The 14,598-nt window shown below is 43.8% G+C and overlaps 1 protein-coding gene across 1 annotated transcript in view; it reads right to left on the bottom strand.

Moving 5' to 3' along the window:
* Positions 1–11,493, bottom strand: part of LOC141112679 (cocaine esterase-like) — a 37,763-nt gene extending 26,270 nt beyond the window's left edge. The window contains exons 1-4 of the mRNA XM_073605675.1: positions 11,346–11,493; positions 9,896–10,100; positions 5,095–5,233; positions 3,327–3,460 (exon numbers count right to left, since the gene is read on the bottom strand). Coding sequence (XP_073461776.1) covers positions 3,327–3,460; positions 5,095–5,233; positions 9,896–10,100; positions 11,346–11,400 — 533 coding nt within the window. The 5' untranslated portion in view covers positions 11,401–11,493. The remainder of the gene's footprint in view (positions 1–3,326; positions 3,461–5,094; positions 5,234–9,895; positions 10,101–11,345) is intronic.
* Positions 11,494–14,598: the final 3,105 nt, after the last annotated feature.

Below are 14,598 nucleotides of genomic sequence, written 5' to 3'. Positions count from 1 at the left end.
GCTCTGTGTCTGAATGGACACACGGAGCAGCGGCTCAGATGCCCCCCTAGCAAGCTGCTTGCTAGGGGGGCACTCAGCAGGAGGGAGGGGCCAAGAGTGCTGGCGAGGGACCCGTGAAGAGGTGGATATGGGCTGCTCTGCGCAAAACCACTGCAACAGAGCAGGTAAGGGCCCCTTCACACTGAGGCGGGGGCGTAGTCGGCGGTAAAACGCCGCTATTATTAGCGGCGTTTTACCGTCGGTATTCGTCCGCTAGCAGAGGCGCTTTGCCGGCGCTATAGCCGCGCCGTCCCATTGATTTCAATGGGCAGGAGCGGTGAAGGAGCGATATATACTCCGCTCCTTCACAGCTCCGAAGATGCTGCTAGCAGGACTTTTTTTCCCGTCCTGCCAGCGCACCGCTCCAGTGTGAAAGCCCTCGGGGCATTCACACTGGATACAAAGCAGCGGCACTTGCAGGTCGGTTTGCAGGCGCTATTAGCGCAATAGCGCCTGCAAACCGCCCCAGTGTGAAAGGGCTCTAAGTTTGTTATTTAAATAAAAACAAAAAAAAAAAAACAAAAACAAAAAAAAAAAAAATATTATATAATCTGTCTTGATCATTATTAATATCACCTATGATTTGACATTACCTTGGGACCCATAGGTGATACTCTTGGGAGTGCTGGATGGTGCAGAACTCAGCCGTTCTGCAAACTATTTTTTTTTTTTGCCTCCTTTTAAGCTTGAAGGGAAATCCTTAAGTGGAAGTCGTCCCTACCTCCTACTGTAATGTCCTGGCGTGCTGCCATCAATCCAGTGCTGCCTTTGTACAAACTGCCCATAGAAACAAAAGACTTGGATAGACTGCTGGGGAAGTAATCTAAATTCTAAGCAGTCTTGGTTGTTGCCTCTCCCATCCTGCTCTGACCCCCTACGCTTTTTACCCTCCCCTTCCCCCCTCCTTTCCCTCTGTGTTCCCTTCCCCCTCTTTTGTTCTTCCCCTTGCCTCCTTCCTCTCTCCCCCCCCCTTTTTTCCTGGTTTCTGGTTTGGAAATCTAAAGAAATACTTGTTGCTCTCTTTGCTGGATCCCATGGTTTTCTATAAGAGTTAACTGCCTGCATCTACATGCTTTCTTGTCTTATTATTGATAACTCCAGCTTGTGTAATATTGTCTCGGATGTATAGTGCCTTGAAAAAGTATTCATACCCCTTTAAATTTTCCACATTTTGTCATGTTACAACCAAAAACATAAATGTATTTTATTGGGGTTTTATGTGATAGACCAACACAAAGTGGCACATAATTGTGAAGTGGAAGGAAAATGATAAATGGTTTTCAACATTTGTTTTTCAAAATTCTTTACAAATAAATATGTGAAAAGTGTGGCGTGAGTTTGTATAGCGCCCCCTCCTGAGTCAATACTTTGTAGAACCTCCTTTCACTGCAATTACAGCTGCAAGTCTTTTTGGGGATGTCTCTACCAGCTTTGCACATCTAGAGAGTGACATTTTTGTCCATTCTTCTTTGCAAAATATCTCAAGCTCTGTCAGATTGGATGGAGAGCGTCTGTGAACAGCAATTTTCAAGTCTTGCTACAGATTCTCAATTGGATTTAGGTCTGGACTTTGATTGGGCCATTCTAACACATGAATATGCTTTGATCTAAACCATTCCATTGTAGCTCTGGCTGTATGTTTAGGGTTGTTGTCCTACTGGAAGGTGAACCTCCGCCCCAGTCTCAAGTCTTTTTCAGACTCTAACAGGTTTTCTTCTAAGATTGCCCTGTATTTGGCTCCATCCATCTCCCCATCAACTCTGACCAGCTTCCCTGTCCCTGCTGAAGAAAAGCATCCCCACAACATGATGCTGCCACCACCATGTTTCACAGTGGGGATGGTGTGTTCAGGGTGATGTGCAGTTTTAGTTTTCCGCCACAAATAGCATTTTGCTTTTAGGTTAAAAAGTTTAATTTTGGTCTCATCTGACCAGAGCACCTTCTTCCACATGTTTGCTGTGTCCCCCACATGGCTTCTCACAAATTGCAAACAGGACATCATATGGCTTTCTTTCAACAATGGCTTTCTTCTTGCCACTCTTCCATAAAGGCCAGATTTGTGGAGAGCACGACTAATAGTTGTCCTGTGGACAGATTCTCCCACCTGAGCTGTGGATCTCTGCAGCTCCTCCAGAGTTACCATGGGCTTCTTGGCTGCTTCACTGATTAATGTTCTCCTTGTCAGTTTAGGTGGACAGCCATGTTTTGGTAGGTTTGCAGTTGTGTCATACTCTTTACATTTTCGGATGATGGATTGAACAGTGCTCCGTGCGATGTTCAAAGCTTGGGATATTGTTTTATAACCTAACGCTGCTTTACACTTCTCCACAACTTTATCGCTGACCTGTCTGGTGTGTTCCTTGACCTTCATGATGCTGTTTGTTCACTAAGGTTCTCTAACAAACCTCTGAGGGCTTCACAGAACAGCTGTATTTATACTGAGATTAAATTACACACAGGTGGACTCTATTTACTAATTAGGTGACTTCTGAAGGCAATTGGTTCCACTAGATTTTAGTTAGGGGGATCAGAGTAAGCCCCGTTAACATCGGCGCGATTTGACATGTCAAATCACATGCCAAATCGTAGCCTATTGCCAGCAACGGCACTGTCCCAATTGGTGAGACGCTGTCTTTGCGGCGCCGCACTGATTTTCAAAAGTAGTTTCTGCACTACTTTTGATGACTTCGGGGGCGATTTCAATAGACATCTGTGCATGAACCTGCACAGATGTCATTCAAATCGCCCCCGAACTCGCACTGAAATGCGGGTTTGAAATCGTGTGAGTTCAGCTGAACTCGCACAATTTCAAACCCGTGTTCAGTGTGAACGTACTCTAAGGGGGGCTGAATACAAATGCACGCTACACTTTTCAGATATTTATTTGTAAAAAAATGTTGAAAACCATTTATCATTTTCCTTCCACTTCACAATTATGTGCCACTTTGTGTTGGTCTATCACATAAAATCCCAATAAAATACATTTACGTTTTTGGTTGTAACATGACAAAATGTGGAAAATTTCAAGTGGTGTGAATACTTTTTAAAGTCCCTGTTATCACCGAGCGCACAGTACTGATTGTTTCATTTTTTGGCTACTGGTTCTTGCTTGTCAACTGCACACGTGTATTTACCTTTTTTGTTCAATAAACTTATTCTGTTAAAGAAAAAAAAAAAACTAAACTAAAACTTAAGGAAAAAGTTGAGATCTGCGTATACATTAACTTCAGTTGCCTAAATATCTGAACTGACCAGTTGTTTAGAAAGGTGTGTGTATAGTGCGTTACCTGAAGAATCCCAGAATCCCCAGGCGGTACTGGATGGAAACAGTAATGATATTTTCGTAGGCACTCAGCGCAGAACCCTCAAACATCATGGCTCCTCCCGTAGCCAATCCACCTCCATGAATACCCACCAACACCTGTAGAGAATCAATAAAGGATCAATAACCTTCTGTCCTCCATGCAGGTCCCCCATCTTTTCTACCAGTGCAGGGCAGATTCCCACACATCCGTAGTGAACGCTGTAGCTGTGATCTGCAAATATGGTGACATTAGCGGGAACCAACAGTAAGCTGGGCACCAAAAATCAGGTGCACCGCCGCAGTGACCTGTCTGTGCCATCATATAATGATCTGATTAGTTGGAAATGCATGCCATTTTTAGAAATGTTTAAACCTATATTTAAAGTATAACTAAATCCAAAACTTTTTTTTTTTTTAGTTCTGGATAAAGTGGAGAGGGATTAGAACCCCTGTCAGTTTTTATACCTGTCTGTGCCCCTGTTAGGTAGATTCATCCCCTCTATTTGTCCAGTTTACCATTAACATCAAAGGTGAAGGTAAAAGAAATGCCCCAATTTTGGGTTGTCCCCAAAACAGTAAGAGGGGAAATCCTCCCATGGAGACGCTAGATCTGGTGACAACCAGGGATTTACTCACTTTGGAGAGACTTCCTCTTACCTTCCGTTTTGGCTATGGGACAGGAAGTGAAGGTAAATCTCCATAATGGGACACAAAGGGCAGGAAAAAAAATCTGACAGAGATTATAACCCTCCCTTACTCTATATAAAATGAAAAAAAAAAAAAGTTTTCAGTTCTACTTCTTCTTATTTTGCATTTAAGAGCACCTCTCACAAGAAAAATCTGAAGGCTGCTACTTTTAGTCTCCTTCTGAAAATGTGAGGTGCCTGGCTGTGTCTGTCATAGACCTGGAACAAGAATGCAGCAACTGAAAGTCAGAATTCCTTATGTCTATACTAAGACTGGAACCAATGAGACTGAAAATACTTAAAGTAGTTATAAACCTTGGACATGAAATATGAACATACTTCTATAGTGTGTACTTGTCTCTATCCAGAGCACGAAGTGTAATTTCTGTCTGCTACTTCGTTCCCCTGCTATCTGCATGAATCACTTTTGACAAATTTTCCTGACACCAAGAGAAAAAAAAAAGGTGACGGGAGGGAACTCCAGCACACATTCTCTTATTGACAGCCTCAACCCTTCCACACTGTTCCTGTGTGCTGTGTGGAAGGAGGAGGGGGACGTTCCTTCCCTCCAATCAGCTCTCAGGGTTCTCTTTACTGAGCTTTCAGACTGTAATTTCAGCTCTGCACCCTCTTTTTTCTGTAAGACAGGCTTGGTAAATTCTGGACTTTGACCAGATGTAGAGAAGAGAAGACTGAAGATAAACAGATGCAACTGACATCATTTTCATATCAGCCTGACAACTAAAATTTGCCTATGTTGGTTCCAGAAATAGTAGAAGTAAAGGTATAGATCCTTGTTTGTAATCTTTAGGAGTGTTCTGTTTACTGCAGCTTTGAAAGTTTCATGTTCCAGGCACGTAGATTCAGGTAGGTACACCCAGGGAGGTGGACATGTGACCACACAAAGAAATGCCCTGCTGGATGCTACAAGCCGTCACCATGAACAAAGGAATTGTACAGATCTACATGGGTCATCACAATGGCTTGATAAAATGTTTTCTGACTACTGACACCTTCTACAATCCAGCAATATCTCCCATAATCTGCAGCATCTCTGGGACTCACCGATAGTTTGGCGTCCTGTCCGCGGTCAGCCGGAGTGAAGATATTGAGGTACAGGCAGTCTTCAGATGTGGGTGGGAGCTTGGTTTTGGCTTTGATCAGATCTATAAAAAGTTTCATCCCTTCCGTGCTCTGCAGACACCTGAAAGAGAGAAAATAGGGATTAAATCAGAGTGGAGTGAGGAGCTCAGGGAGGAGGGGACCCCGCACACGCTTCATGGAGGCTTTATCACCCCCTAGAGGTCCCACCACACCAGGACCAGGCCAAGGCAAGGCAAAGGCAAGACAGGCAGCTGCCTAAACTGCAATACGATCAATTTTTTTTTTTGATTGATTGATTGATTGATTGGATTTAGATACTCTTTAAATATTAAACAGCTGTGCTGAAAACTGAATTTATTAGAAGGGAGAACAGATTATGCAGACTGCTGACCTCTCAAGTGAAAATGGATCTACTGTATGTAGAGAATATCATATCAGAGAGTCGGGCCTGCTTTACAAATTGCAATAAATTGTTTTAAATAAAGTTTTAATAGACATGATTATTACAAAATAAAACACATTCGTTTATAAACATTAAAAAAGACAGCTGTAAATATCTATGTGGGTGGAAAAGGTTGCTGGGTTCAGTGACAGTTGTCAGCACAAAGGTAAAGGAAAAGTTGCCACACTCAGAAACTCTCACATTACAGGCCGAGCTGAAGAGTACTCTGATCTTATGTGACAGTTCAGGGACGATGATAGATAATGACAGATGATCTGGTGTCTGGGCCGGCTGGTGTCACATGGAAGAGGTTGATCACCCGATCTATTCCTGATAATACAATGTAACAAACCAATGGCTGGCTGAGACATGAAGTTTAACTTTGTACCCACACGTTGTATCCATTGTAATATATTATTGTATTAAAGTAGATGGAAACCAGGACTGGATGACATAAGAGTCCCCCCCCCCCTCCCCCCAAAAAAAATGTAAAAGTCAGCATCTACAAATACTGCAGCTGCTGAATTTTAATAAAAAAAACTGACACCTGCCCCTGGATCCAGCGCTGTCCTCACCCCAGCCAATTCTTTAATCAGCTTCGGGTGCAGGGGCCGGCATCTTGACTAGCTTCCAGCTGCCCATGTACGAGCCGCGCTTTCGTGAATGATACGCAGTCTTCAGGGAGCTGTGATGTGTCCCAAAAGGCTGTGAGGGAAGGAGGGGGGGCCGAACTTCCGCTGGGATCGGCGGGGCAGTCCGGCTGGAAGTGATTGAGCGGGTACCTGTCCAAATCAGGTACCATCCCCCACAACAGAAAAAGTGCCAAAATGTAATAGAGGGGAGGGGAGAAAGTTCCACTTTAAGGCCTCGTTTAGACTAGCAATCAGTGGATATAAAAAATGTGCAGTTGGGTCGCATTTTTAGCCCCCCCCCCCCCCCCAACCAACCCCCTTAAGCTGCAGTTGGGGGTGTTTACAATGGCAAAAAAAACTATTCAACATGTTGCTATCAGTGAGCCCAGAACACCCATCAAGTGAATAGGAAAGTGCTGCAAACGCCCTGCAACTGCTTGCAGTGCACATGGTTGTGTCAATCAAAATCCCCCTCCCACCTCATCGCTCGGTCGATTGACAAACCATCCCCCACTCCCCATCCGCCCACCAGCCCTGCACTTACCCCATCTAGGTCGCTGGCTTCCCCCTGTGTTCTCCTCAACGGCTTCCCCCTGCCCCTCCTCCTCAGCGGCCAATACGGTCGCTTCTCCTCTCGGCCAATCGGGTCTTAAGACCCGCTTCCTGATTGAAAGGAGAATCACGACATGAAAAGTAAAGTTTCGTCCGACGAACGATCTGCCGATTTTCGTATCATTAGTATGGTGCTTTCGACAGTCGATTCCGATTTTTCGTCCGACAAAAGCTGGATGTGCAGACTATAAAATTTGTCGTACGTGAATGTCCGATTTTCGTTTAATTAGTACGGTTTTCGTCTGAAAAAAAATCGTAAGAGCAAGACTACGCATGCTCAGAAATGTAAGAAAACATACAAAACTATTGAATGTATTATGTCACTTCTGAAGTTGTATTCTGTATGAAAATTTTCGTATGATGAGTAACCCCTTCACTTTCAACATCAGACTAGCATGCAACAAAAAAAAACGGACGAACGGTTGTCCGAAAATCTGATCGTGTGTACGAGGCTTTACTTTGGCTTTTGACAGTAACAAATGCAGCAATTTAGAAATTGGATGAAAGGTTTAGAACTGGAAAATACTTATTAAAAGATAAATAGTGCATTTTATATACAACTACTGTATATAGATCAGACCAAAATGAGGGACAAATATGGAAAGATGGACATTGTTCCAAATCGGGGACAGTTGATGCAAAGCTCCCATTGCTCTGGATTCACCCTCCAATTAGTGTGTAGCACAGTAAGGGCTTCCTAAAGAAGACCTTCACCTTCCTGACCTGCATGATATCATAGTGCACCCTCCTCCCCCCCTCCTTTTACAAGCAGAACTTTTTAGGCCCCTTTCACACGGGCGGATAGATCAGGTCCCCCTTATCAGTTATTTAGGCGGATCCCATCAGACCATCCATTGCCCTCTATGGAAGGGTGGATGTCAGCAGACATGTGTCCATTGACATTTACCAGCATCTGATCCTATTCGCTAAAAACAGATGGATGGGAGATCATTAGACTTGTGCACAATGGGAAATTTTGTTTAGTTTCGGTTCGTTGTCATTCGTAAAATACATAATTTCATTCTGTTATATTCGTTAGGTTACATTAATTTGTTTTCGGATAATTTGTTATTATTCGTAGAGTGTCGATATTTGTTATACTGAATCTCGAATCATGTCAAATTCATTTGTTATATCCGCAATAATTTCTTTCGTATTAGTTGAAATTCGATATTCATGTATGTATATATATTCATGATACTGATTCGTAGTTTGGAAAGTCGTTTGTTTATTGAATCTATTAACACACACAATGACAATATCTCTTCTCCTCTGCTCAAATACAATACAACACCCTTCTCACTCAGTTCTCAGGAATGCACTTTGCTAGTAATCCGACCTCCAGCACAAAATGAATCAGCCGATTGGACTGTAAGATTTACTTTGAGTTGACCCTTTGTTTCATTAGATCTTTAACAAATTACCGAATCATGTCGAATTCATTCGTTATATTCGCTATAGTTTCTTTCGTATTAGTTGAAATTTGTTATTTTTTTATTCGGACATTCGGATGCATCCGAATGTCCGAAAGATGCAAAATTCGGCCGAATTTCGTTTAGTTACGAAACACATTGCACATGTCTGGAGATCATTTCCCCATCTGTCTAGCAGATTGGATGACAGTCGGATGGAAACGGACTGCCTCGCTGTTTCCATCCGACTGTCATCCAATCCGCCAGACAGATGGGGAAAGGATCTCCCATCTGTCTGTTTTTAGCAAAATGGATTGGATGACAGTCGGTTGGAAACAGACAGGTGGTCCGTTACCATTTGACAGCCCATAGAAGGAAGTGGGCTGCGTCTGTGTCTGCTCTGCATATGACGGTTCAGCGGATAGATTCCCTGCTGAGCAGTCGGATCTGCTAGCGGAGTCTTCCCCATGTAAAAGGGGCCTTATTTATTTCTGTACCTTTCTCTGAGAACACATCCCCGCACTTCCTCTTTTCTTGCCTAGGCAAGAATGATGTTTGCACCACCAGCGGCCTCCTGGGACACCCGCCCCTTGCACCCCAGGCAGGCGCAGGTGCTGCCGCATGTCATTAGGCGGTCAGCTGTCTCTTACTGGTTTTTGTGACCAGACCTCCAATGACATGCACATCATCAGGAGGCCAGCTGCAGGAACCCAGAAAAGACAGGAAGCCTCCTGATGCCATCACCGAAGAAAATGACAGGACAGAACCCATTGTACTGCAAATGTGCCACAGATCCCTAAAGGACATGCTGAGTTGCTGGGCAAGCGAGTATGAAAAGGGTAAAGTCAGGGAGGAAACATGGGGGGGGAGTAAAGTTTCTCTTTAAAAAAAAAAAAAAAAGCAGGAAAGTATTCTCAGGTCTCATTCCATCACATAAAAAAATAAAATATTTATTCCCGATTTCAGGGCAATGGGCGGAGGCCATGTAAATCAATCTTAAACACTCCATTGGCCAGATGCACATCCAAGTACAGTCCAAATATAATAGTATGGAGTCCTTTATTCCAAACTGCAGACAGATGTTTCAGGCTTGCTGGGTGTCATCAGTGCAGTGAATGGAAACATTCTATGGAGGGCTTGGGACCCAACAAGACAATAGGGAGTAAAACAGTCAAAAAGACCTCCAACCGAATGTAGCATAGTAAAGCCTTCCTACAACAGAAGGTATTGACAAGTCTCACCGATTTAGTTGGAGAATTGTTGATAGTTTTAATCCCCTCTGGCCATAACCTGTATGGCTAAACTTACTGGATTCCTGATGGTGACAGAGTTGGCGGTGGACCATCAATGTGGAATGTGTGTCGGTGGGCTGCTTGTAGTCTCCACTAAGGGGTGCGTATACCAGGGTGACAAAGAGGAGACAGTTGTCACCTTATAACAGGAAGTACTTGAACAGGGATCTTCATGGCAGGATCACCAGGGATTATTTTAATGAAAGCTGCGGATTTAAATAGATTACCAACCTTTAAAATGACAATAACCAATCAGTGATTGGGTTCACATCTATTTTAATATAATTTTTACTATCTTTAAATAGACAGTCAGTGACCATAAGCAGCACCCGGCCAATCAGCTCTTCTGTTCTCTCCCCCCATCATACTTACATGGGAGGCTGTTCGGTGGCCTCTCTCACCCCATTCCAGCCTTCTGGGGGTTGTGCTTCTGCAAAACGTAGTGCTCCCACTGGAGGCTTAGCGAAGGGGACCCCGTAGAAGACGTGCACCTTTCTGTCCGTTTCTTTGACCGTCACCGTTTTGCCGAGCAGTTTACCATACCGCGTGCGCACCAGGGGCCTTCCATCCTCGCCTCCTGCCATCAAAGCAAAGGCACAATTTACAGAGTGATATCACTGTGCAAGGAAAGGAGCAGGAAAATGGCGGCTTAGCGCGAGCGAGAGGGAACATTCTCAGATTTATACAATGCAAGAAGAAATAAATAACAGCTAAGAGATAGATAGGTAGACAAGGTTGGTGGCTGTTGCATCATGGGAGCAGAGTATTTGTTTTTCCTGGTTCAGACCTGTGACATCCTGAAGTAGCAGATGGAAAAAAAAAAATAAATTTTTGCACACGTACCTGGCAGTTGGAGGACTTGAATGCTATAGAATTTTTGCTTTTTCTTTCAAACAGATGATGCTGAGCCACAGATCTCTCTGACCCAACACCCCCAGGTCACATGACCAGCGAGCAATGTGCAAGACAATGCGGTCGCTGTTTATCCCTGGAAAACAATAAAATATCGCATACCCCACGGGGCCCTGTCACCCCTCACTGTGCAGAACAATGACCAGTTTGCAGCACATCAGCTCTGCAGGAGCTAAGGAGATCAACTTTATAATAATAACAATTTGGTGGCATTAAAAATGTTTTACATAAAGAGTACATTGCAATTCAAAGAACTAACATGCTCTAAGGAATTCATAAGAAGTCAGTGTACATAGTGCCAGTCTCCATGAGTCAGTGTGCCCCTCTTTATGTAGTGGCAGTCAGCGTGCCCCTCTGTATGTTGTGGCAGTCAGCGTGCCCCTCTGTATGTAAATGCAGTCAGCGTGCTCATCTCTATGTAGTGGCAGTCAGTGTGCCCCTCTGTATCTAGTGGCAGTCAGCGTGCTCATCTCTATGTAGTGGCAGTCAGCGTGCCCCTCTGTATGTAAATGCAGTCAGCGTGCCCCTCTGTATGTAAATGCAGTCAGCGTGCCCCTCTGTATGTAGTGGCAATCAGCGTGCCCATCTGTATATAGTGGCAGTCAGTGTGCCCCTCTGTATGTAGTGGTAGTCAGCGTGCCCCTCTGTATGTAGTGGCAGTCAGCGTGCCGCTCTGTATATAGTGGCAGTCAGTGTGCCCCTCTGTATGTAGAAGTAGTCAGCGTGCCCCTCTGTATGTAGTGGCAGTCAGTGTGCCCCTCTGTATGTAGTTGCAGTCAGTGTGCCCATCTGTATATAGTGGCAGTCAGCGTGCCCCTCTGTATGTAGTAGCAGTCAGTGTGTCCCTCTGTATGTAGTGGCAATCAGCATGCCCCTCTGTATGTAGTGGCCCCCTATGTAGTGCTCTCACCTGCACACAGGCCGGCCAGCAGCAGGCAGCACAGCACAACTCCTTCTCTCCTCATCTTATCTCTGGAGTAAATGACAGCTTCAGCTGCATAGAGTTATATGGTGGGAGGCTGGGCTGGTCCTGAATGCTGATTGGCTGCAGAGGCTTTTATTGAAGAATTCTCTGTCTGTATGAGGAAATAATGGAAAGCTTTTCCATTGCCCAGGCTGGAGGAGAACAGGTCACTATCTGTGAGATCTCACTGCTGACCTGCTAAACACTGACATTCCCCTCTCCCATATACAGTGCCTTGAAAAAGTATTCATACCCCTTGAAATTTATTTTATTGGGATATGTGATAGACCAACACAAAGTTTCACATAATTGTGAAGTGGAAGGAAAATGATAAATGGTTTATTATTTTATTTTCTACAAATAAATATCTGAAAAGTATGGCATGCATTTGTATTCAGCCCCCGTAACCCTGATACCCCTAACTAAAATATACCTGAACCAATTGCCTTCAGAAGTCACCTAATTAGTAAATAGAGTCCACCTGTGTGCAATTCAATCTTAGTGCAAATACAGCTGTTCTGTGAAGCCCTCAGAGGTTTGTTAGAGAACCTTAGTAAACAAACAGCATTGTGAAGGCCAAGGACCACACCAGACAGGAACACACCAGACAGGTCAGGGATAAAGTTGTGGATAAGTTTAAAGCAGGGTTAGGTTACAAAAAAATATCCCAAGCTTTGAACATCTTGTGGAGCACTGTTCAATCCATCATCCGAAAATGGAAAGAATATGGCACAACTGCAAACCTACCAAGATATGGCCGTCCACCTAAACTGATAGGCCGGGCAAGGAGAGCATTAATCAGAGAAGCAGCCAAGAGGTCCATGGTAACTCTGGAGGAGCTGCAGAGATCCACAGCTCAGGTGGGAGAATCTGTCCACAGGACAACTATTAGTTGTGCACTCCACAAATCTGACCTTTATGGAAGAGTGGCAAGAAGAAAGCCATTGTTGAACAAAAGCCATAAGAAGTCCCGTTTGCAGATTGCGAGAAGCCATGTGGTGGACACAGCAAACATGTGGAAGAAGGTACTCTGGTCAGATGAAACCAAAATTGAACTTTGTTGGCCTTAAAGCATGTGTGGCAGAAAATTAACACTGCATATCACCCTGAACACACCATCCCCACCGTGAGACATGGTGGTGGCAGCATCATGTTGTGGGAATGCTTTTTTCAGCAGGGACAGGGAAGCTAATCAGAGTTGATGGGAAGATGGATGGAGCTAAATAAGGGACAATCTTAGAAGAAAACCTGTTAGAGCCTGCAAAAGACTTGAGACTGGGATGAAGGTTCACCTTCCAGCAGGACAACGACCCTAAACATACAGCCAGAGCTACAATGGAATATTCATGTGTTAGAATGAAAAATATATAAAACAGCGCTAGCAGCCTATATCAAACAATATACAGCACATCCTGATAAACAGTGCATAATGTATCAATGTTAAGAGAAAACAAAAAACATAAAATCTAAACGTGCTCAGGTGCTTAGTGAAAAGTGCAACGGTGCTCCAAAACTTTTGAATTGGTGAAGCGGCTCCCTCTTTGGTGTCCCCACTCACCAAAAGTATTGGATCCTCAGCTTCGCAGTCTGGGATCAAAAAGGCATTGATCAAATGATCTGGGAATATGCTGGATGGTTCCTCAGTAAAATCTTGCAGGGAGACGTTTTAAGACAGGAAGGATATACCACACTCCATAGATGGGGAAACAGAGAGAGAACTCATAGTGAAATAACGTTTGGCATCAATTATCAAGTGCATTTGATGCACTACTTGCAGGATTTTTGGCAAAAAAAGGCATCAGTAAAAAAATATCATCCGAGTTCGCTGCTGAATGGCTTGCGTTCCACGGAGACGGAAATTTGCGTAAATGGTTAACACAACCCGGGAGTACATCGATGCATTTCGCCCCTCCTCCAGGGCGTCATCAAGGACATCATGTCCTGTAATTGCAGTGAAAGGCGGTTCTACAAAGTATTGACTAAGGGGGGCTGAATACAAATGTACACCACACTTTTCACATATTTATTTGTAAAAAAATGTTGAAAAACATTTATCATTTTTCTTCCACCTCATAATTATGTGCCACTTTGTGTTGGTTTATCACATAAAATCCCAATAAAATACACTTACGTTTTTGGTTGTAACAGGACAAAATTTTGAAAATGTAAAGGGGTATGAATACTTTTTCAAGGCGCTGTAATGTAAACAGGGTGTGGATATCAGCTATCCCAGGTACACTGGAGGTGTGAAGATGCAATACTGTACATGCAGAAACCACATATGGAATGAAGAACACCCTCAGCAGTAGGGATGGGCCGAACACCCCTCGGTTCGGTTCTCATCCAGAACATTGGGAACAGACCGAAAGTTCGCGCGAACATTCGAACACCATTAAAGTCTATGGGACTCGAACGTGAGAAATCAAAAATGCGAATTTTAAAGGCTAATATGCAAGTTATTGTCCTAAAAAGGGTTTGCCCCGGGGGGGGGGGGGGCGGGGGGGTCCTGCCCCAGGGTACATGTATCAATGCAAAAGAAAGTTTTTTTCGGGAGCAGTGATTTTATTGATGCTTAAAGTGAAAAAATAAAAGTGAAATATTCCTTTAAATATCATACCTGGGGGTGTCTATAGTGTCTATAGTATGCCTGTAAAGTGGCGCCTGTTTCCTGTGCTTAGAACAGTCCCTGCACAAAATGACATTTTTAAAGGAATAAAAGTCATTTAAAACTGCTTGTGGCTTGAGACAAACGGCATGGGTACCCCCCCCCCCCCCCCCAGTCCATTATCAGGCCCTTTGGGTCTTGTATGGATATTAAGGGGAACCCCGCACCCAAATTAAAAAAAGAAAAGGCATTTGGCCCCCAGGCCCTATATACTCTGAACAGAAGTATACAGGCAGTGCAAACAAGACAGGGACTGTAACTTTGTTCTCATGTAGAATCTGTTTGTAATTTGGAACAGGTACATTTTGTAAGTGTAGCTCCAGCCAAAAAATCTATTTTAAAGCTTTTTGGAAAACATAGGGAAGGGTTATCATCACCCCTGTAACATTTGTTTTGCTGTCTGTGCCCCTGTTCAGAAGATTTCACCTCACTTTCTGTCCCAATGACAACTGGATTTTGAAAATTTGGGGTTTTTAAGGGAATTAAGGATTGGTAATAAATCAGTGGAGGAGACACCTTTTTCCCATATTAACT

Source organism: Aquarana catesbeiana, linkage group LG11 (genome assembly GCF_042186555.1).
Source record: "Aquarana catesbeiana isolate 2022-GZ linkage group LG11, ASM4218655v1, whole genome shotgun sequence".
Taxonomy (NCBI): Eukaryota; Metazoa; Chordata; class Amphibia; order Anura; family Ranidae; genus Aquarana; species Aquarana catesbeiana.
Note: the sequence above shows the minus strand (reverse complement) of the source record. Positions and strands in the feature narration are given on the sequence as shown.